We start from the raw sequence: 23298 nt of genomic DNA on the forward strand, positions 1-23298 counted from the left end.
GCGCGCGCTCTCGGGGAGCGTCGCCGGTCGGCCGCGGGCTCGGAGCCCAGCGGAGCGCCTGGCGGCCGCCCCGGCACCCCCACCCCTCGGCGGCCGCCCATGCCCGCCGCGCCCTGGGCCCGCGGCCCTCCCCAGCGCTGCGCCGCCAGGCCCGGCGGGGGCGGGGCCGGGGCCGGGCTGGCGAGGACGGGCCGGGCCGCAGGGCGGCCGCCGGGATGCGGGGCTGGCGGAGGAACCTCGCGCTCTGCCTGCAGCGGCTGCCGGACGAAGGTAGGACGCGGCCGCTGCCCAGGCCGGTGAGCACCGGCGCGGCGCGGGGCGCACACGCCGGGGGCGCCTGGTGAGGGTCCCCGCGGGAAGCGAGGGGAGGGCGGCCGCATCTGGGGCGCGGGAGGGGGACGCCTCTGAGGCGAGGAGCTTGCAGAGGTCACCGCAGGACACGCGGTGCAGCGCGCAGCCTGGCCCGGGAAGCTGCAGGGGGCTCCACAGGGCGCGCGGCGGCGGGACCCGGGCAGGGCGACCGCAAGGGGCTGGAGCGAAGGTTCTGAACGTTCGAGGGCGCATCCCCGATCCGGCCCGCGAGTCGGGTCCTGGAGCGAGCCCGGGCCGGCGCGGCGACCACGTGCCTCCTCGCTCCGGGCGAGTTTGCCCAGGGCCGGCACATGCGGGCGCTCACGGCCGGGGCCTGGGGATCCCAAGGCTGCGGTCGCCGGGACCCAACTTTCCTTTGCACGCCCGGCAGCACCCCCGCGCCGACCCCCGAGTCTGCCGTTCCTCAAAGTTGCAAAGAGGCTGGAGGCGGGAGGGGTGCGGGGCGGGGGTGCACTTGGCCACACTGCTCCCTGCCCGGCCCGGCCCTGCCGCAGCGCTGCGGCGCAGCCCCCTCCGTCCAGGTGTCTCCAGGGCTGCTCCACCGCTGTACCTGTTGTCTGAACCGCTGGCAGCCGAGGGAGGAAGAGGAAGGACCCGCGCCAGGGTCCTGCCACCGCTGAGGAAAGTTCGGATTGGGTGCTAATTAAGAATTGCCGAAACTGAATCGGGGGCAGAGTAAGGTGGGCATGGCGGCTGCCGACCCTCTGCTCACTCAGGGGGGCATAATGGCGGACCTATGGGCGCCGGTACTGTGTGCCCTGTCGCCTCCCATCTGCCTCTGGCTTTCGCCTTCACAGCCATCCCCTCAGGAGGGTGCTGTCGTTCTTTCCACTTCACAGGTGAGGACACTGAGCCTCAGAGAGAGGAAGCCTCTTGCCCAAGGTCACTCAGCCAGTAGGTGGTAAAGCTGGGATGCGAACCTAAGTCTAGGTGACGGACAAGATTTTGGTGGTGTCCAGGCCCACCTACCTCCTTCCTGTCTGCTCCGCAGGTTGCGCCTGGTCCAGTTCATGGGAAAAGATCAGTTTCCAGCCCAGGCCACAGGCTCCTTTGTGGGGCATGGGGGAGGGGAAAAGGTGGGGGACAATGAGAGCTCGTCCCTGGCCCTCCTGGCCTGTCCCCAGCGCTGTCATGTCTGTCACCCCTGCCCCACTGCAGTCCTAGGTTCTCAGGGCCTGGAAGCAGAGCCTGTGGAAGGTCTTGCTTTAGCTCGTGCCCCAAGACCGTGGCAGGCCCACAGCTCTGCCCAGCTGACCCTCCACTTCTCCTCCCCCCTACCTACATGAGTAGGTGCTCATGGTGCAGCTTTAGGGCACAGAGGGCACCGAGGTTTCCTCCCCTGCGGTTCAGGGAGGAGGCAGATGGATAGGGCTGCCAACAAGGAGGGGATCTTGGAGGGTTGCCCCTATTCAGTGGAGCTGCCCCCAAGGAGCAGAGTAATTAAGGACATCGTGCAGAGCTGGGTGCCCACTACCATCCTTCAGTCTGAGCTTGACCCTTCAGAAGATGGGGCAGCTCAGCCACAGGCATGCTCTGTGATCTTGGACAAGTCATTCCCTCTCTCGAGTCTCATTTTCTGTATCTGTAAGGGGGGGCCTGACACCTGTCCTGCAGGGTCCCTAGGGAGGATGAAATGCGGTCTTGGCCCTGGCACAGCACACAGCCCAGAGTGGGCTCAGAAGTAGGGACTGTGATGTCCTGAGAAGGGAGGGTGTTGCTCTCTTGCTCCTGAGCCTCCCCCCGCCGTGTGTGCATGATGGGTGAGGCATGTGGGTGGCGTGTGTGCGAGGTGTGCGTGGAGGCACATGGGTGGTGCATTTGAGATGCTTGTGGGTGTGCACGAGGCTCGAGTGTGACATGTATGAGACGTGTGGGTCTGTGATGCCCATAGTCACTTGCCTGCCACTGGCCACGTCACTTGAGAGGAGGCCACTTCTCCGTGCCTCAGTGCCAGGAGGTACCCAGCATTTGAGATTTCCTTGGAAAATCTTACTTGAGATTGATCCTTGAGCTCAGCGCTAAATCAGAGGGTGGCTGGTGCATCCACCCGCGCTGGCAAGAAATTACTATTTTAAAAAGACAAAATCCCCGGCCTTCTCTGGGTCACAGGAAAATCGGTTCTTGTGGCTGGGCCTCGGATGAGAGCCTCTGAGATGTGGGTCCAGCTTGGCGAGAGGCTCCTAGTGGGAGGTCAGCCAAACCTGAGAGTGACAGGGAGAGATGCAGAGGCAGGGCCATAGGCTGGCATCTTCAGAGAAGAGCTTCAGCCAGCAGGAGGGACATTTTTAACAAGACCAGCTTGTCTGCTCATTCTGTGGTGTAATTTAAGGCCCTGGGGAGGGAAGAATGGGCTTGGAGACCAGACTCACGTCCCCAACTTAGGCCCCTCTGCTTGCCAGCTGTGTGACCTTGGGCACGCTACCTAATTCTTCTGAGCTTCAGTGTTTTTCATCCTGAAAGTGGGAAGGGTAACCTTGCAGGGTGCTCTTGACGAGTCAGTGTGAACATATCCTAGCCCAGGGCCTTAAAATTACACCACATAATAGATGCTCGAGAAATACGCACCCTGCTCTTCCTTTCCTGATCTTTACATCTGCTTTAACTTCAGATTTGGGGAATGATCTGACATTGGTCAGTGGAGGTCTCAGGCCTTGCGGTGGATTTCTGGAGAACCTCAGGTTGAGGCTGTCCATGCCCAGGGTGTGGGGATCCAACTGAGTGTGTCTCCCATGTGGCTGCTTGAATCCGCCACCTGGCCTTGCCCATTGAGGTTGGCCAAAAGGGTGGTTATGCTCACCACACACTTACACAGCACATGTGTCCTGATCGCTCTGCACAGTTTTTAATAATTTTATTTATTCATTTTACCCCCAAAGCCCCAGTAGATAGTTGTATGTCATAGCTGCACATCCTTCTAGTTGCTGTATGTGGGACGCGGCCTCAGCATGGCCGGACAAGCGGTGCGTCGGTGCACGCCCGGGATCCGAACCCAGGCCGCCGGTAGTGGAGCGCATGCACTTAACTGCTAAGCCACAGGGCCAGCCCTCTGCACAGTTTTTAGAACCTAAAGTAGTACATAGTCATGTCCCTTGAAGAGAGACACATGCAGCCACTGGGATGGGGAACTCTGGATTCTAGCTTCATGATGCTTTTGAGGTGTGAGTGTGTGTGTGTATGACTTGTGTTCTAATGAATCTCCACTTTGACGTTTGTAGTCCTGTAGACAGCAACACATTTTCTTCTACTCACTGCAGTAAGGGCCTCCAGAAGACCCCTCCCCCCGCTCCCAGGCTCTTGCTGGTCTCCGTGCGGGACCAGAAAAATAAAAGCCAGTCTTCAACTTTGAGTTACCCCCAGTCCCTCAGATAGCAAAAGTGCAAGGTGCCCAGTGATGGTGAACATGAAGCTGAAAGCAGCAGCAAATTCCTATCAGGGAGGCTGCCCAGAGGAGGAGGGCACGGCGACCCAGTGGAGAAGTGCAGATTTCCACTGGCAGATTCTTCCCGTGGTGTGGCCTGATTCATTTTCCTCCTTATGCCAGTCCTTTCTGCTCTCTAATGGACTCTGGGAATATTAGCCAGGAGGGTTAATAGAAGTCATCACGTGCAACCCTCTTATTTGAGAGATGGGGCGATACAGAAGCAGTGAGGAGGAAATGACTTTTTTTTTTTAATTGATGTTTTAATAGTTTTTAACATTGTGAAATTTTGGGTTGTACATTTTTGTTTGTCCATCACCATATATGTCTCCCTTCACCCCTTGTGCCCACCCCCTTCCCCTATTGCTCTTGGTAACCACAATATAGTTTTCTCTGTCCATGTGTTGGTTTATATTCCACATATGAGTGAGATCATGTGGTGTTTGTCTTTCTCTTTCTGGCTTATTTCACTTAACATAATGCCCTTCAGGCCCATCCATGTTGTTGCAAATGGGACGATTTTGTCTTTTTTTATGGCTGAGTAGTATTCCAATGTATATATATACCACATTTTCTTGATCCAGTCGTCAGTTGAGGGACACTTAGGTTGCTTCCACTTCTTGGCTATAGTGAATAATGCTGCAGTGAACATAGGGGTGCATAAGCCTCTTTGGATTGTTGATTTCAGGTTCATTGGATAAATACCCAGTAGTGGGATAGCTGGATCATAGGGTATTTCTATTTTTAATTCTTTGAGGAATCTCCATACCGTTTTCCATAGAGGCTGCACCAATTTGCATTCCCACCAGCTGTGTATGAGGGTTCCTGTTTCTCCACATCCTCTCCAACACTTGTTGTTTTTTGTCTTGGTGATTATAGCCATTCTAATGGGCGTGAGGTGATATCTTAGTGTAGTTTTGATTTGCATTTCCCTGATGATTAGTGATGTTGAACATCTTTTCATGTGCCTATTGGCCATCTGTATATCTTCTTTGGAGAAGTGTCTGTTCAGGAAATGACTTTTTATTCATTCAACAAATATTTATAGGGCCCTGTTCTGGGGGCCGGGGATAAGGCCGTGAGCAAGACAAAGACCCTCCTGTAACACACTTTACATTCTAGCGGGGAGACAGAGAACAAGTAAATAAGTAAATAGGTATGGGATAGTTTCAGAGTCATTGACACAGGAATGCAGGACAATGTGGTGGCGAGTCCCAGGGGAGGGGCTTCTTCAGATTGAGTAGTCGAAGGTGGTCAGGGAAGGCCTCTATGAGAAGGTGACTTTTGAGCCAAAACTAAAGAGCAAGAAGTCTCAGCCACACCAAGAGCAGAAGGAAGAGCTGTGCAGGCAGAGGGAACAGCAAGTACCAAGAAGAGCCCTGGTCTGCAAAGGGTAGTGTGGGGAGGACTGGGTTCACTTGTTGGAGGCAGAGAAAGAAGAATGAGGGACCTGGAGAGTGATGAGCAGTGAGGCTGGGGGAACCAGATCGTGAAAGCCCAGATCACTGTGAGGGAAGGAGTGTGGACTTTATTCTGTGACGGGAGCTGTTGGAAGTCTTGACCAAGGACTTGCGCTGGCTCTGAAGAAGAGCAAGGTTTTGAGCGATGGAGATGGCAGGAGGAGAGGCGTGCCAGGCAGAGGAACGGCATGAGTAAAGGAGCGGAGGTGAGACAGCTGCAGCAGCTGAGGTTGCCGGACGGGTAGGAACCAAAGGCGTCCAGTGCTGCTTTGGGGAGCTGTCCAGGGTTCTGAAAGGCACATCCAGTGTCTGCAATTATGGACTGTTGGGGGAGCGTGTGTGTGTGCGTGTGTGTTTGTGTGTGTGTGTGTGTGTGTTTCCGTGGAGCCCAGCTAGCTGATATGTCCCTGTGCCGGTTACCTAGGAGACAGCGGGAAGACGATGGAGCAAGATCTGATTGGCTACTCACTCCTTCTGTTCATCTCTCTGTCAGAACTGCAGGCAGAGGTTACAAATGGTCCCTGCGGGCATGCCAAGTGCCGGAAGGGGAGCTTCGAATGTTCGCTGCCGGAGTCCTGTGTGTGTGTGTGTGTGTGTGTGTGTGTGTGTGCATGTGCGCGCGTGTGTGTGGTCGCCCCGAGTCCTGTGTGTATGTGTGTGTGTGTGGTTGCCCCGTGTCCTGTGCGTGTGTGTGTGGTCGCCCCGAGTCCTGTGTGTATGTGTGTGTGTGTGTGTGGTCGCCCCGAGTCCTGTGTGTGCGTGTGTGTGCATGTGTGTGGTCGCCCCGAGTCGTGTGTGTGTGTTTGTGTGTGTGGTCGCCCGAGTCCTGTGTGTGCATGTGTGTGGTCGCCCCGAGTCCTGTGTGTGCGTGTGTGTGTGGTCGCCCTGAGTCCTGTGTGTGTGTTTGTGTGTGGTTGCCCTGAGTCCTGTGTGTGCGTGTGTGTGTGGTCGCCCCGAGTCCTGTGTGTATGTGTGTGTGTGTGTGTGTGTGTGGTCGCCCCGAGTCCTGTGTGTATGTGTGTGTGTGTGTGTGTGTGTGGTCGCCCCGAGTCCTGTGTGTATGTGTTTGTGTGTGTGTGTGGTCGCCCCGAGTCCTGTGTGTATGTGTGTGTGTGTGTGTGGTCGCCCCGAGTCCTGTGTGTATGTGTGTGTGTGTGTGTGGTCGCCCCGAGTCCTGTGTGTGCGTGTGTGTGCATGTGTGTGGTCGCCCCGAGTCGTGTGTGTGTGTTTGTGTGTGTGGTCGCCCGAGTCCTGTGTGTGCATGTGTGTGGTCGCCCCGAGTCCTGTGTGTGCGTGTGTGTGTGGTCACCCCGATTCCTGTGTGTGTGTTTGTGTGTGGTTGCCCTGAGTCCTGTGTGTGCGTGTGTGTGTGGTCACCCCGAGTCCTGTGTGTATGCGTGTGTGTGTGTGTGTGTGTGGTCGCCTGAGTCCTGTGTGTATGTGTGTGTGTGTGTCTGTGGTCGCCCGAGTCCTGTGTGTATGTGTGTGTGTGTGGTCGCCTGAGTCCTGTGTGTATGTGTGTGTGTGTGTGTGGTCGCCCAGTCCTGTGTGTATGTGTGTGTGTGTGTGTGTGTGGTTGCCCTGAGTCCTGTGTGTATGTGTGTGTGTGTGTGTGTGGTCGCCCCGAGTCCTGTGTGTGCGTGTGTGTGCATGTGTGTGGTCGCCCCGAGTCGTGTGTGTGTGTTTGTGTGTGTGGTCGCCCGAGTCCTGTGTGTACATGTGTGTGGTCGCCCCGAGTCCTGTGTGTGCGTGTGTGTGTGGTCGCCCCGAGTCCTGTGTGTGTGTTTGTGTGTGGTTGCCCTGAGTCCTGTGTGTGTGTGTGTGTGTGGTCGCCCCGAGTCCTGTGTGTATGTGCGTGTGTGTGGTCGCCCCGAGTCCTGTGTGTATGCGTGTGTGTGTGTGTGTGTGTGGTTGCCCCGAGTCCTGTGTGTATGTGCGTGTGTGTCGTCGCCCTGAGTCCTGTGTGTGTGTGTGTGTGGTTACCAGCACGTGCGTGTGCACGTCTTGAACAAGCGGCAGCATTGGAGCTAATGTGCTTCCTGCTGTGGCACACCTGCTCATTGCCTTAAGTCACGTGGGGGGTCCTGGATAAATTTGGGAAGAACCAGCCGGACTTGGGAAAGAGTCTTTTGTTTGGTTTTAATAACTACAATGTCAACACTGGCGCTGATTTTGAACGTCCCCCTGTACCTCCAAAAATGCAAATAAAGTTCTGAGGTGGTGGAAGGTGTGTCCCGCGATGTGGACGGTGATGTCAGTATGCAGAATTGCCCCCCCACCCCCAGCCGAGAAGATTGGTAGAAGATTGTAGATCTGTTTTCTTCTCCTCTTTCCTTTTTTAACACGATGTTATCTCTTTTCCTTCTACCTTGTGGGTAAAAGGACAAGGAGGCTACTTTAATTTTGCTTAGAGAGGGGATGGGAAGACAGACAAAAAAACCATATCGGAGTGATTCCTTTGCAGTTGACTTTCCAAAGCAGGAGCCCCGGTGGGCCTGGAAGAAAACAAAAACAAAACAACAAGGAACAGCTCCAGGGCTGCGGAAGATTGCGCATTCTCCGTCTCTCTTCCCCCATTCCTGCCTCCCACCTAGCAGGGCTTGGCAGATGACACAGCTGGTGAGGAAGGAAATGAGGATGTCCCTGCTCCCACTCTTGGCTTCTCTGTCCTGGGCTCAAGTTTTAATGTGCCATGTACGACGAGCCTTCTCTGCCTCTTCTTTGTCATCCTGATCATTTTCTCCAGTGGGAAAAAATCATACTGTGCCTTCCACCCATCTCCCTATTTCCCTATTTTCAGAGGTATTTTATCTGAAACATATGTCTGGGGGTGGTTTTCCTGTGTTAATACATTACCCATTGTGCTCCATTACTTAGAGTAGGGGTCTCACACTTAAATGCCTCAAGGGGCAAGACAAGTGACCCAAAAGGTGAATGAAGGAGGCTCCAGGGCCTTTGCACTTGCTGTTGCTGGTTTGATCTTCCACCTTATATGTACATGGTTCACTCACTTCATTAGATCTGTGCAACTGTCTCCTCCTCAGAGAGGCCTTCCCTGACCATCTCACCTAAAATAGCAGCCCTCGGGGCCTGTCCAGTGGTGTAGCAGTTAAGTGCATGCGCTCCGCTTCGGCAGCCCGGGGTTTGCGGCCCGGGTCCTGGGCACGGACCTACACACTGCTTGTCAAGCCATGCTGTGACGGCCTCCCATATAAAGTAGAGGAAGATGGGCACGGATGTGAGCCCAGGGCCAATCTGCCTCGGCAAAAAGAGGAGGATTGGCATCGGATGTTAGTTCCGGGCTGATCGTCCTCACGAAAATAAATAAATAAATAAATAAAATAGCAGCCCTTTAGCCCTGTAACTCTCTTTTTCTCCCCAGCACTTTGCACTGCCTGACCTTATGTCCTGTGCTTGTTCACTGCCCCTCTCCCACTAGTCTGGGCATGCCACGAGGGCCAGGACTGTGTCTGATTGTGCTCCATTGTCTCCCCAGTCAATAGCACTCTGCCTGGCACACAGCAGTAGCTCGATAAACATTTGTGGACGAAGGGAATGACGGACAAAGTTGAACCAGAGAATGTAGGCTTTATAAGGGCCCTGGCTCAGACTGCCAGATCTTCTGATTCTTCTAGAGAAGCTAAAAATCCAGAGTTTTACATACCAGCTCCCAACTTTAAAATGTTAAACCCCAATTCCAACAAAGACTCTGAGGGTCGAGCAACACGCCCTTTGGAGTTTGGGGCCCCTGGACTTCATTGCAATCTAGCTGCAGTAACCTTTCTTCCCTCCTTCAACACCCTCAGACCTTGTTCTGTCACCTCAGAGCCTCGGCTCAGGCTGCGCGTCTGCCTGCAGTGCCTCTCTCTCACCCTCTTCTTCACCCAGCATGTTACCGTTTCCTCTCGTTCCGACCCCGAGGCCGGCCAAGGGGCAGTTTCCTGCTGCCTCCCACAGCATGGCAGAAGGAGTCTCTCCCACCAAGTTCCTGTCCTGGCTCATGGAGTGTAATCACGTGTTTGCTCATCTGTCTCCTCCCTAGACACAAAGCTCTGTGGGGCAGGAACCCCGTCCAATCCATGTGGCCGTCTGCAGCGCCCAGCACGAGGCTGGCATACAGTAGGTGCTCACTAAGTGAGTGGTGAATGAAACAGAGAAAGGAAGGGGAGGAACCAGCCTTTGTTGGGCATCTACTGTGGGCTTGGCCCTGGGCTGACCCTGTTCACCTCCTTCCCTAACGATGGCCTCGTGACAGGATGTTGAGGCTCAGAGAGGATGTGACTTGGCCTGAGCACCGGGTGTGCAGGGGTCCCCCCATTGAGCTGATCAGCCTCTCCCTGGCTGGCGTGTTGTCCCCACCCCATTCCATTCCCTAAACAGACCTCTATTCCAGGCCCCATGGGGAGAGAGGGATCACAGGGAGGCTGGTCCAGTGATGGTGGGGAAGGGCTTTCTCCTGGTCACAGCTGGGCAAGTGTGGGCTGAGCTGCTCTGAGAGGTAGGGAGCCCCCCACCATTAGGGTCGTGGAAACAGAGCACGGAGGAACTTGCATTGGAGTTGTGTTCAAAACGTCGGACTAGAATGTGGCTCTCAACTGGGGACATTTGGACATGGGTGGCAGTGTCTTTGGGTCGTCACAGTCACTGGAAAGCTGCTGGCATCTGGTGGAAGGGGGTCAGAGATGCTAAGTCTCTGGCATGTCCAGGACAGTTCTGCCCAAAGATTTTCCACCCCAGATGCCCCCAGCATCCTTACTGAGAAACCATGGATGACGTCAGCCTCCGGAGCGTTTGGAAAGGGACTACGTTGCCAGCCTGCAACTCACCCCAAAGTTGTGAGAAGGGAGGCTGGCGGTGGCCTTGTGAATGATGGTTGGCACCCCTGCTGGTCTGTCGCCCTGACCCATGCTCAGAGACATCTTGGAAGGATCACAGGGGCTGGGCCCATGTGGCATTTGTGCCATTGGTCTCTGGTGGTTCCTGTCCGCTGGTCAGAATCAAATGGGCTCACCCGACGCACGTGGCAGGTGGTCTTCAGTTGTCCTCACCTCATTTCTTGAGTTGCTGGGTTGCTGGAGATGGAGCAATGGTGACCGCTGGTGTGGGTGGCCTCGGGGCCCGTTGCGGAGGCTTCAGGCCCGGGTCTGAGGAACCAGATCAGCCCCAGGTCAGAGACAGCGTCAGTGTTTCCCCAGGAATGTTCTTTCTACATGACGCAAATCACTGTTCTCCCAGAAGTAAGTCGAGAGCACGGATGATACTGTCTCCCCAAGAGCTGGATTGTGGGCAGGTGGGGTGTCAGAAATGAGGCACCTGGGCTGTTCTGGGCTCAGACTTGGTGATTGGGGGGAGCGGGGGAGAAGTCAAGCCCAGGCCGGCCTGGGTTGGGATGACGTGCTTCCAAGAGGTGTCCACATGTGTGCGGTGACATTGGACTGGGTCCTGGCCTATGGGGTTGTACCAGGCAAGGGTGTGAGCAGAGGAACAGGTAATACTCAAGTCAGATGGCCACAGCACTGTGGCCCCATGTCCTCAGTCTGGGAGGAGGACGCCAGTCAGATGGCGGCAGCACTGTGGCCCCGTGCCCTTGGTCTGGGAGGAGGACCCCAATCAGATGGTGGCAGCACTGTGGCTCCGTGTCCTCGGTCTGGGAGGAGGATCCGGCCAGGAGTTAGTACCACAGGGACCTGGGGCCAGAATTCCAAAGGAGGGGTCTGGTGGGAAGCTAGATTGCTGACGGGGAAACAGAGGAAGCAGCGCCATTCTTTGCACTAGGGCCACGACCATGAGAGTTCAGGGAAGTGTTGCTTATTGGGCACCTGGAGCCCAGAGCTTCCAGTCTGACGTCCAGCACCCCCACTGATGGTGGGCGCTGGGCTCCTCATTTCCAGCAAGCTGGCTTTGGTGGAAAGATCCCAGCCTCTGATGGCAGCTGGGTTCACGTCCTGGGGGGCTGACCTTGCGAAAGTCCTCTCCTCTCTGAACCCAGTGTCTTCCGTTGAGGGAGGGGAGAAACTGTGTCTGAAGGGCGCTTCCCAGGGCTTTGATGGGCTCCTGCCCTCTCTCCTTCCCTCTCTCTTTTACCAGCTGGCGAGTCAGAGTCTGTCCAGGCAGGTCCGCTGGCAGGAGACTTGGCCTCAGAGCCCTTTAGACTTAGGTGGAGCCTCCCAGTGGGGGGGCACTGGAGCCTTGAGCCCTGGAAGGCCCTGGCTCGTCAGCCTCTCAGGCACCTTCCTCTGCGTGGTCCTGTAAGTCCCCATTTCTCCCCCGCCCCAAGTCTGAGCTGAGCTCTGGGAGCAGGCCAGGACGGGCCTGGGTGTGGAGGGGCCAGGGAGCCCGCTCTGCGGGGAGCTGCTGGATGCGTTTGTACGGCAGTGTACGCTTTACACGGCGTCCTTCTTCATAGTGTTTCATTAAGTCATCCGTTCAACCGGTAGATGTTTTTGGAGCACCTGTTATATGCCAGACGTGGGACTCGGTCCTGAAGAAGCCCGAGGAGGTCCCTGATCTCACGGAGCCCGTGGGTGTGGAGCCGAGGCCTGAGGGCTGCAGCCTCTCACTGGGCCTCCCAGACACCAGCTTGATCTCCCCTGCACTCTTCCTGATGGCTGGTCTGCACAGTTTACCCCCAGGGACTCACTCTGCAGTCTTCAGCCTTGAATGGCTCCTCAGGGTGCGTGCCGCCGGGAGGTAGATGGTCCACAGCCTTCTCTGAGGTCAGGAGATCGGGCACAAGGGCAGGCTGCACAGGAGGTTACATGCTGGTCCGCAGGCTTCCTTCCAGGAAGTTAGCTCCTTCTAAGTCCATGTGCTGAGTTCAGAGCGTTCTGAGGGAATGTTTATTATTTTTACTTATTCTTTCATTCTGCAAATTATTGTTAAGCTCCTGCTATGTGCTGGGTACTTCTCACACCATTTCATTTTATCTTTCCTGAAACCTGACTGAGTGTAGGTCTCGTTATCTCCATCTCACAGTTGGGAACCTGAGGCACAGAGAGGTTAAGTCACTTGCCGAAAGATGCACTGCTGGGAAGTGGCGGAGCAGGGATTTCACCCCAGGAATGTCTTTGTCCCAAGCCAGGGCTCTTTCTGTGACCTCAGGCTGCTTCCTCCTGGAGGTGCAGTTTGCAGGAGAATAGAGGGAGTCCTGAGTGATGGGACACTCAGGGAGGGAGCATGGAATTCTGTCTGGGGTTGGGGAATTGGAATTGACATCTGACCTGGGTTTTAAAGAGCAAGTGTGGGTGGCCAGGAAGGAAAGGAGCAGGGAAGGGCACTGAAGGCTGAGAGATCAGTGCGTGCAAAGCACAGAGCTGAGAAAAACATGGTGTGTCCATAGTTGTGCAGTGTGTGGCGTGTCAGCTGCGTGAGTTGCGTGGGTGGGGGGTAGGCACGATTCTGGAAGGGTGGGCTGGGGCCAGATTGTGAGGGTAGCGAACGCCACACCCTGGATCACAAATGGGCCTTGCTTGACCCTGACAGTGGCTTAAAAAAATTAGTTGCCAATAAGTTTTAAGTGTGTGTATGTTGGGGGGGGGCAGGTGGGGGGAGGTTTCACTTTAAAAAAATAGATTTTCAGCTTTCTTCAGAGAACCTGGCAGTCCTGGGCTTGCCTTTCTGCCGTCCCTGTGCAACAGGGCTGTTTGCCCCACTCCCCATCCAGCCGGTGATGCATTTGCTCAGTTGCTCAGCCTTAGAGATGCTTGTGTTTGAGACCTGGAACTCACCTACTAAAAGAGTTTGAGCTTCATCCTCTTTAGGCAGCTGAGAGGTTTTCAAGCAGGAGAGTGAAAGCTCCCACTGGCTACCAGGGGGATGGGAGGCAAGGTGAGGCAGGGAGACGCCAAGAAGGACCAACTGTCCTTGTCATTTTAGGAGTGTTTCGCTGCCAGGTGCCTTACTCACACTGTCTCTACTGCTCGTAACAGCCCTGCAAGGCCGGGTTATCAGCCTGATCAAATGGGAGAATAGAAGCCCCAAAAGCGGATGCCGTGAAAGAAAGGATTGAAAAATTGGACTGCATGAAAATTTAGAAGTTTTGTATGACCAAAGAAACCATTCACAAAGTTCAAAGACAAACCACACACCAGGAGGAAAAGTATCTAGAACATAATCCCAGATAAAGAATAATATCCAGAGTATGTAGAGGTCTCCTGCAGATCAATAAGAAGATAGAGAAAAATCTGGCACAGACGCATGAGACAGCGTGGACAAGGACATTCACTGCAGTGTCTATGAAAAAGAAGGAAATAAATTAACTGTCCAACAATGGGACTGGCTTGAGAATTCAGGGTCACATGGTTCAGATAAAAAACCTCAAATACATCAGTGAAGAGTCTTTCTCCAACCTCTGTCTTCCATTTGCCAAATCCCTGCCTCTTCCACAGTAGGTAACCACTATTACCTGTTTCTAGCATATCCTTCTAGAAATTTCTTCCACGCATGCATAAGAAACTATGGCTACATAACCTTTCCCCTCTTTTCACAGAAATGGTGGCATGCTATCCTGCACTTCTGCACCTTGCTCTGTTATTATGAGATAGAGTCTACACAAAGAAGAGTGATGAAAACATTTGTGCTTTATAAAGAGCAACAAACATGCAGAGATCACCGAGGCCTCTGCCCCAGGGCTGAGAAGTAGATCTCTCCCAGCGCCCTGTGCCACGGCTCTCCAAAATGCTGTTCTGATTTACACTCTCTTGGAATTTGTGTAATTTTACAAAAAGGATAAAGAGTTGAGGGGGTCTTCCTTGTTCAAGATCCCAGAGCTAGATGGTGGCTTTGGTTCAGCCTCAGGCCTGTGGGCTCAGCAGAGGGGGACTGCAGGCCCAGAGCAGAGGGGCGTAGGCAGTGGAAGAGGCCAGACAGGCAGTGGGCAGATGTGGAGGGCCGCGCCGAGGCCTGGATGACACTCAGGGTTTCCTGACTGGGGTTCTGCATGGCCTGGGGGGTTATGCTCGTGCCTTTTGCTGAGTGGGGGACATGCAGGAGCAGATTTTAGGGGGCTGGGTGTGAGGGGCCTGCCAAGAGGCCCCTGTCCTGGAGCCTCTGGATGGATAGCCTGGGGAGCTGGCAGCCCAGGTGGGGAACCCCATGGGGGGTGCCCTTCAAACAACCATTTTGCAACCGAATGAACAGATGCTTCCCTTCTCCCGTCCAGTGAGGGTAATTTATCTTGGGGTGAAAAATGAATTCTCCCAGGAAGCTTCTCTGCCAGAGACCCTGGAGTCTCGAATTTACTGCTTGCCTTTTGTCCTGGTGGAGCTGGGCCTCAGGATTTGTGTCTAGGGGCTTACGGGCAGCTGGCTCTGGGTTGTCGGGAGTCCTGGAGGGCAGGCAGGGTGAGGCAGCTGTCTTTTATAGTGAGTCTCGGCCCCAGGAGGGTGTTCACTGTGGCCTCCCGGCCTCCAAGGAGAGGCCGCCTCTCTCGAGTGGGTGGGAAGAGGCTTGGGGAGTGATGCCTGGGACAGCAGAAGGGACCCTCCCTCAGAGACCACTTGGTTCGGCTCTCTCCAGTTCTAGATGGGGAGACTGTATCCAGAGAGAGGGAGAGTGTGGCCTAGGTCCCACAGGGAGGCCAGGGTGCCTCAGACCTGAGGGGTCAGACACTGGTTTGAGTGATTTATTTTTTGCTGTTATTTTGTTTCTTTCAAATATAAGCCAGCCTGAACCACAGACCTCTCTCTGAAACGCTCGTGGCTGAACACCAGCAATCTGCTGGGAACACGCTGACCGAGACCTCCATGACCTCTGCCCTCTAGGAGCTCACAGACTCAGTTAGTGGTCTCCAGTGTGGGGTGTGGGGGCCACACCCAGGACAGTCTCTTGAGGAGAAAAGAAATATTAAAAGCTTCAGTTTACATTTATTTTCTATCACACTAATTTTTTCTGTTTTTTCATATGTTGTATAATGCGAGTGATATACAAATATAGTAATATGTAGGTAATTCATAAATAATATGAGTATGTTATTGCAGAGGAATGCACAAACATTGTTCTCCAGATGGAGAAAAATGCAAGATCAAAAGGGTTTGGGGACCACTCATTGCCCCCGTTGGGAATGTGGTCCAGCATTTACTGAGCATCTGCAAAGTGCCGGGCATGGGTCACCTCTTTCTGTCAGGGCCTGGGTCCTACAGCAACGATGGGGCACAAGGATGGTTAACCCCCTTCTACAGGCCAGGAGACTGAGGCCCAGAGAGAAGCAGAGATTTGTCCCACTTCCTGCCAGAGCTAGGACTCAGCCCTCCCATTGACCAGTTTCACTGTTCTTCCTTTCTTTCTTCCCTCCCCTCCCTTCCCCTCCCCTCCCCTCCCCTCCCCTCCCCTCCCTTCCCTTTCCTTTCCTTGTGTGTGAGGAAGATCAGTCCTGAGCTAACATTTTTTGCTGAGGAAGACTGGCTCTGAGCTAACATCTATTGCCAATCCTGCTCCTTTTTTTCCCCAAAGCCCCAGTAGATAGTTGTATGTCATAGTTGTACATCCTTCTAGTTGCAGTATGTGGGATGCGACCTCAGTATGGCCGGACAAGCCGTGCATCGGTGCGCGCCCGGGATCCGAACCTAGGCCGCCAGTAGTGGAGCGTGCGCAGTTAACGGCTAAGCCATGGGGCCGGCCCCTGTTCTTCCTTTTTCTATGTTTCCAATATAAACCTCATAAAATGTTTATTGGGCATTTAAACTATTTTGAATCATTAAACACGGCAATATCAGTGAAAAAAGATATTACGATGTTCCCCCTTCTCCATCCAGCACTAATTTGTGCACATTTCTCTGGCCTCTTGCTATCATGAAAAAAACAACAGTATCCTTTTAGATTAAGTTACTTTCTCTCTGATTAAGCATGCAGGTACCGTTAAATGTAGACCATTTGGGAAAGAAAGATAGACTGAGAAGAAAACTAAAATCACCCTCCAGGGACACTCTGGTGCGTTTCCTTCCAGTCTTTTTTCCACTGTCTGTTTTTGTTGAGATCACCTGATATAAACCATTGTATATTTTGCTTTTTCTTCACTTAGCTTTATAAAGTCAGCATTTCCCTGGATTATTCTAGCAGCAGAATGCCCCGACAAGTGTCTGTATAGGGCAGTTTATTTACCTGCTCCCCCACGGTTGGATAACAAGGTTGTTTCCAGCATTTTGCTGTTGTAAAGGGAGCCACAGTAAGACTCAGCTTTCCTGGGGTTGTCCTCAGCCTGGAATGCAGTTCTGTGTAGGCTTTTTTCCCTGCAGATGTTATTTCTTGCACTTGTCATTTTTAATGGCCACATAATCCCTGGAGTGTTGCTATTCCTCACGTTCTGGGCCATTTCTCCCTCTCCCTATCTCATGAGGCCTCCCTACTCCCTCTGGGAAGCCCCTGCCCCAGCACCTTTGATTCAGGGAACCAACCTCCAGGGGGCAGGGGAAGGCTGTCCTCATCTTGCTGGGACCTCAGGCATTTGCTGCCTCCCTCCTGCCTATGTGCTGCCCTTGGCACTCAGACCCTGTGGGGGTTGATTCCTTCCTTGTTCCTTTCACTTATTCTACAGTGGTTTAATTACAAGCTACCATGTACCAGCCCCTGTTCTAAGTGCTGGGGTGCACTAGTAAACAAGACAGAGTCTTTGTCATTACAGAGCAGGGGAGATGGGCCATAACCAGGTAGACAAATAAGTGAGACAAGGAAATGAGATGAGATGATGGAAGGTGATGGGGTGGTCAGGGAGGGCCTTCTGGAGGAGTGACATTTGTGCTGGGGCCTGCCAAGGGAAGACCTGGGAGAAGAGTGTTCCAAGCAGAGGGAACAGCAGGGGCAAAGGCCCTGGGGCGGGTATGCGCCTGGTGTGTTTGAGGGTGGGGGCCAGTGTGGCTGCAGTGCTGTGAGGGAGCAGGCAAGTGGAACGGGGTGAGGCCAGCAGGGCCCTGCAGGCTGAGAGGAGGAGTCTGTCTCTTCTGTGGGTCAGGGAATCCTTTGCAGAGCCTGGCGCACAGCATGCCCAGCTGAGCCCACTGCTGTGGCTGCTGCCCCTCTTTGGGAAGGAAGTCAGAGGACTGAGGCTTGCCTGGTGCACAGGGTGTGCCGGGGTTGCTATTGGCCTCCTGAAGTCTGACCTGTCTCCCTCTTGCTGCAGCTCATATCTGTTCCCTCTGACGGTTGCCCTAGGACAATCTGGTTCTGCACATCAGCAGTTCCCCACTCCCCACCTCCCTCGGCCCCAGAGTTGGGGGTCCGATGGGCCTGCGTTTGTTCTGAACTGTCCCCCTGTGTGAAATGGCCGATTCTGCCTCTCGGGGCGATTGGGAGGCTGTGCTGGCACCTGGTGGGGGCTCCCTAATGTCAGCTCTGAAAATACTAAACCAGACATCTTAAAAAATAACCTTTAACCTAGAAATCTCTGTAATGTTTGTCTGAGGGGGTGCAGGCCCCCTGGAGGGAGGGGGCATGTGGCCTCTTAGGGAAAATCAAAAGCAACTGCATGGGATTCTGCACTGAAGGTCATGAACAGGCCCTGCAGGGAGGCAGAGGCAGTGAGGCAGCGAGCAGGCTTGCGGGCTGCAGGCAGGAGTGATTCTGGGGAGATTTATGGTGCTTCCTAAAAGATTCAGATCCAAGCTGAGCTTGGGCGATGCTGGGCTCAGCGCCCTGGGCTCTGTCTTTGTGGTCTGGGGGTCACGTGGTCTGGGGGTCACATGGTCTGAGGCACGCGATGGTTGTGATTGCTGTGTGACCCTGGGCAGGAGAGACCCTGGGCCTTTCTCTGGACTCTGTAGCACCTTCAGGCATTCTAGGTTCCCCTCCTCCCCTGTGGTCCTTGGCCCCAGCTGCTGCCTGCCTCCCACCAGACCTGTTTTACAAGCCTTTCCACACCCCTGAGATTCTCTTCCTTGCAACCTGTGCCCTCCCCCGCCCAGTCGTTTTTCCACTTTACAGAGGAGAAAACTGAGGCTCTGAGAGGTTCACTGATATGCCTAGAGTCACACAGCAAGCCTAGGGCAGGGGTAGGGGACTGTCTGGCCCCTTCAAGAGGGGGAGTCAGGAGCCTCTGTGGTGGACTTGAAGGCCACTCAGGATTCAGATGGGTGGTGATTTGATTCTCCACACAGCCCCATATGGAGTCTGCCCTGTCGTGTTTTATTTTCCCACCCAACAGAGAAGGGCCAGGAGGGTTAAGGGACCAGCCTGGACTCCACAGCAACTAGCGCCAAAGCTAGGATTGTAGACACCTCCTGGTCCAGCCTTTCTCCCTAGCACATCGTGGAAATCTCTGGGCCTCCCCTGGCTTGAGCTCAGCCTCCACTTACTTGCTGTGTGACCCTGGGCAAGTGACTTGACCTCTCTGAGCGTCCGTGTCTTCATCTATAAAATGAGAATGAAAATATGCCCACCCCCCAGGCTTGCTGGGAGGATCAGCTATTGTTAAAAGGCCTAGAATAGTATCTGATATCCATTTCCTCTTAGAAAAATTGTAATTGTAGGGCTGCTCAAACGCTGGAGAAAATCTTGCTAGAAAAGGAGCCCCTTTTTTTCCAGGCCCCTGGCTGTGCTGGTGTGGCCCCTCCCAAGGCGGCGGAGGAGAGGGGGAACTTACCATAGGCTGGCGGTTGCAGATGGCAGGCAGCTAATTTATTTACGTCTTCCTAATAAATATGCACGACTCATAAATAACATATCTCACTCGTCCCGCTGCACCCGGCTCCAGGCAGGCAGTGACAGCAGCAGCATAGCTCCGAAGCAGGCTGTGTGCGCGTATGGAGTCTGGCGAGGGCTTAATGAGCTGATTATTCCTGCTTTAACCTAATTTCTTGCCACATATCCAGCAGTGCTGAGAATCCCCAGTTCAGAGGTGCGGGGCTTCCCCTCCAGGGCTCCCAGCCAAGCTCAGGGCGAGGAAGGCCCCCGCTCCTTTTGCTCCCCTCGGAGCTGGGCAAGACTGCACCGGACTGCCCGGTGCAGCTCCCCATCGAGGCTGCTGCCAATAGGATTTCTGTTGTGGGTGGCTTTGGACAAGGGGACTCTCAGGACATCTCTGGAGAGGGTTGGACCTCTGTGGTGAGCCTAATTTTTGCAAACTTGACCTGTTTCCGGTTCATGCGCTGGCCTCTTGGCAGGGGTCCCGGCCTCCGCACTCTGCCCGCTGTGGTCACTTCCCCTCTGCTCCTCTCACCCAGCTCATCTGCGAGCCAGGGAGTCAGTTATAAGACAGGGTACCAAGTCATGGAACAGCCCCCAGAGCTGAGCGAAACAGAGTGTGCAGGGGAGCAGGGGCCGCCTGCGGAGTCAGGAGGACCAGGACTCCACTCCACTCTGCCACCTCAGCAGAGGGAAAGGGGAGGAGAACCTTGGGGTCACCAGAACCTGGGCATGGTTTCCACTCACTGTTCATAATGAGTGTTGGCTCAGCATCTGCTCAGGATGCTGGGGTGCAGGGGTGGCCAGACCCAGCCCCTGCCCACAGGGTCCCCCAGGCTGGGGGGGGCAGACAGCTTTTGCACCCAGCGTGAAGTCCCCTGGTGGGGCCAGCAGCTCTCCGAGTGCCCTGACATGAGGTGATTTAGCCATCAGTTGCTGTGCTGGAAAAAGGGGGGACTGCCGTGACACTGATGGGAGAATCACGGTGATTAGCGACAGAGGAGACCATCCTGCATGCTCTGGGCAGGCCCACCCCACTGCCCGGCCTGGCACTGAGCACAGCCCCGAGGGCCCCCAGGAATGGCGTGGAAGAGGATGGGCTTCAGGCCTCCTCACCAGCATGGAGCTCTGAGCCCCGGGGAGCCACTGCCCTCTCTGCACTGGTCTCCCGGTCGGTGGGATACTGGGGAAAGCCACACTTGACGAGGGTCAATTGCAGCCTAGCATTCAGCCCAGAGCCAGGAGCTCTGCTGACCTGGACTGAATATTCTGGAAACTGAGGCTCAGGGAGGGCGACTACTTTGCCCCAGGTTGCAGCGCAGGTTGGTGAAGGTGGGACGCTGGATTCCAGCCCAGGTCAGCCTGACCCGGAGCCGTGGCCTTTCGTATAGATGGGATCATACAGTGTGTCATCTTTGTCTCGGGCTCGTGTAGCAAGTTCAGCCTGTTTTGAGGTCCATCCGCGCTGGTGTGTGTCAGTTCTTTTTCTTGCTGAGTGTATCCAGGGCGTGTCTTCATCCAGTCTCTTGTTCGTGGGCATTTGGGAGGTTTCTAGTTTGGGGCTGCTGTGACTAAAGCTGCTGTGAACACTCACATACAAGTGTTTGTGTGAACACCTGTTTCCGTTTCTCTTGGCTAAACACCTAGGAGTGGGGTTACTGGGTTGTGTGCTAAGTGTGTTCAACTTTGTATAAGAAACAGGCCCATTTTATGAATGATGGAATGGAGGATCAGAGAGAGAAAGCAGCTGACCTGGGTCACCCAGTGTGAAAATAGTCCAGCCCGGAGCTCTTTTATTTGCCTGTTCACTCAACTGATAAATAAGAAAGAAAAAAACCCTGTTCATTCATCCTTTTTTATTAGCACCTACATGTATATCACTTTGAAACCAGACTCAATGGGTTCATCTCTTGGTGAGTGCAGAGCCGAAAAGTACAACCCAGGCAGAAGTAGGTGAAGAAACAGGTTTATTGTTTGCGCAAGCAACGGAGAACACCCGGGATATTTCCCAAAGCAGGGGCCCCGGGAACAGTGCCGGCGAGACTTTATACACAGGAGACAGGAGAACAGAGGACAACAGGTTTATTTGTAACAACTGTGCTCATTCAGGGGGCTTGGGTAGCAGGTAAACATGCTGTTAGATACATGGACGATCTGAAAATCGCTGCTTGGACCCTCCCAGAGGAGAATTTAAGTTGCTAGTGAGTTAAGGTAACTTTTGGACACTTGGAGCCAGAACATTTTGCAGGGTGTGAGTTTCTCTGCAAGATAGCAACATCTGCACAGTGGGGACATCGATTTCTGCATAAAAGGACACATAGTTCTTCCTGTCTGAAAAACATCTGACAGACCATGTTAGTTGTTGACCACATCCTCAGTAACCCTTTCTTTGCCTGGTTCCCCGGTCAGAATTTCACTTAATTCTCAGAACAATCCTGTGAGATAAATCATAATATTATCCCCATTTCCCAGGTGAAGAACTGAGGCTCGGAGGTACCGTGACTTGCCCAAGGTCACCAGCTGGTCGTGGTGTAGCTGAGACCCAAGCCAGATCTCTGTGCTCTGGGTCTCTGCGCTGCTCCAAGTAAAGATGCAGAAATCACAAGACACCCCCAACCCGCGGCCATGGCGGATATTGCTAATTGATCGCCACTCTCCTTCCTGCTGACTCAGCCTCAGAGGCTTTTTAAACACGGGCCTCCACGCAGCCCCTCAGCCCCTCGTGAGGGATTGGATACGGCAGGCAAGAGAAGAGCACCCAGAACCAGCCCCCGCCCCCACCTCGGAGTCCAGGTCTGCCCTGCAGAGGGCCCCTCACCAGCCCGAAGGCTGAGCCAGGAGGGGCCCCAAGCTCCATCTTCACCCCACAGGCCCCCACTGAGGATGGGGCCAGAGCTGAGAGGCCTGCACCTTCCTTAGCTGCCCAGTGGGGTGGGGGCCAGAGATGGTGTTCACGCAGAGGAGCCTGGCAGGTGCTTCACACAAGGCCCCCAGCCTCACAGGCACCTGCAAGCTGGGGGCTGATGCAGGTTCTCAGAGGAGGCAGTGGAGATCTGCGAGAGGAATCAAGAGGAGACAGAGCCAGGACGCAAACCCAGGCAGGCACCAGCACCCACGGCCCCTCCTCCTTTTGCTGGGACTTCCCTGGCTCCAGACCAAGGGCTGGGGCTGGTTTTGCCTGGGCCTGGAGTGTTGTTCGCTGGTCAGCGTCTGCCCAGAGGTCCTGTCTGCCAGGACACAATCTGAGTGACCTTTTATTTTGATAAAGCTGTCCTGACCAATGGAATGAGCAAACCCTGAGCTGAGTGTCAAGAAGGGAAGGGTCTTCAGGTGGGGGCAATGGCCTGGAGGTGGCAAAGTCTGGGCTGAGACTGGAGAGGAAGCAGGCAAGGTAGCCCACTAGTTTGGATGCTGCCATTTGACTCTGCAGAGCCGTCAGGAACTAGACGGCCATTTCCCGGGTCTTTCTCCACCCCCGTATCTCTCTTTTTTTGACTTGGTGTCTTTTTGTCTCTCCCTGTCAGCCTCTGTCTGTGGTCGTCTGTCTGTCTGTCTCTGGAGCTCTCTGTCTGTCCTTAGTCTCCTTTCCTCTTTCTGACTCACAAACGTGTTTCAATTTCTCACGGATCTCCTAAGAAAGAAACATGGACCATTTGTTTCTGATCCAGTCCATCACGAGTATCACTAATAGAATAACACAAAACAAAACTGACATCAGCTAAAACTGTGCACAGTCAAAATAGTTATTGATCTAAAAATTGACAGAAGACTCAAATCTCCATGCCAACATGAAGATCTGCAAAAATCTGACTCGAGAGAATTGGACTTGGCAGAAATCGTGGCTAGAATGGGAAAACCGCGGGGGCAGAAGTTGTCTACAATGGGAAGTATGTGCTCTGGGCAGAGAAATTGACTGATGAGTGAAATCATTATAAATTTTAATGAGGAAAGAGGATCTCAATGAAATGACCTCAATAAAGCAAAAATGGGAATAGAAGAACATGGCAGTGGTTTAACTGCGCTTTGTGGAGCATTAATCAAAGGTTTGAATGGGGTCTTTGGGGCTTATGCCGGAGAGTGCTTCCTCACCTTCACCAAAATTGGTAAAATGCGTACGTTTGTACTTGAGATGTCCCTGCCATCTGACAGGGGTCAGAAATGGACCACACCGTCCAGAGAAAAGATCCTGGCGCCGTGAGGTGCTCAGTGAACGCTGAACGGCAAGGGGTGTTTGTTGATGGTGCAGCGCTGCTGGACCATTCAGCCGTCGGCTGACCAGACGGCACCTTTGAAACGTGTATCTGATACCATCACGTCCTCCTACCTTTAGTGGCCCCCCACTGCTGCCAGGGTCAAATTTAGCGTCCTCCTGCATGGCCCGGCGCTGTTGCTCCACCCCCGTCTCTCACTGCTGTCCTCCACACTCTCTGGGCTCCG

General features: G+C 54.2%; 1 protein-coding gene across 3 annotated transcripts in view; it reads left to right on the top strand.

Annotated features, from left to right (window-relative positions):
• The first annotated feature begins 203 nt into the window (after nt 1-203).
• GRIP2 (glutamate receptor interacting protein 2) overlaps nt 204-23298 on the top strand; it is a 98068-nt gene continuing 74973 nt past the window's right edge. For all 3 annotated transcript variants that reach the window (XM_087431571.1, XM_087431572.1, XM_087431574.1), the window contains exon 1: nt 204-270. In XM_087431571.1, coding sequence (XP_087287697.1) covers nt 216-270 — 55 coding nt within the window. In that variant the 5' untranslated portion in view covers nt 204-215. The remainder of the gene's footprint in view (nt 271-23298) is intronic.

This window comes from Ceratotherium simum, chromosome 5 (genome assembly GCF_057802395.1).
Source record: "Ceratotherium simum simum isolate JZ-2026a chromosome 5, ASM5780239v1, whole genome shotgun sequence".
NCBI classification, from domain to species: domain Eukaryota; kingdom Metazoa; phylum Chordata; class Mammalia; order Perissodactyla; family Rhinocerotidae; genus Ceratotherium; species Ceratotherium simum.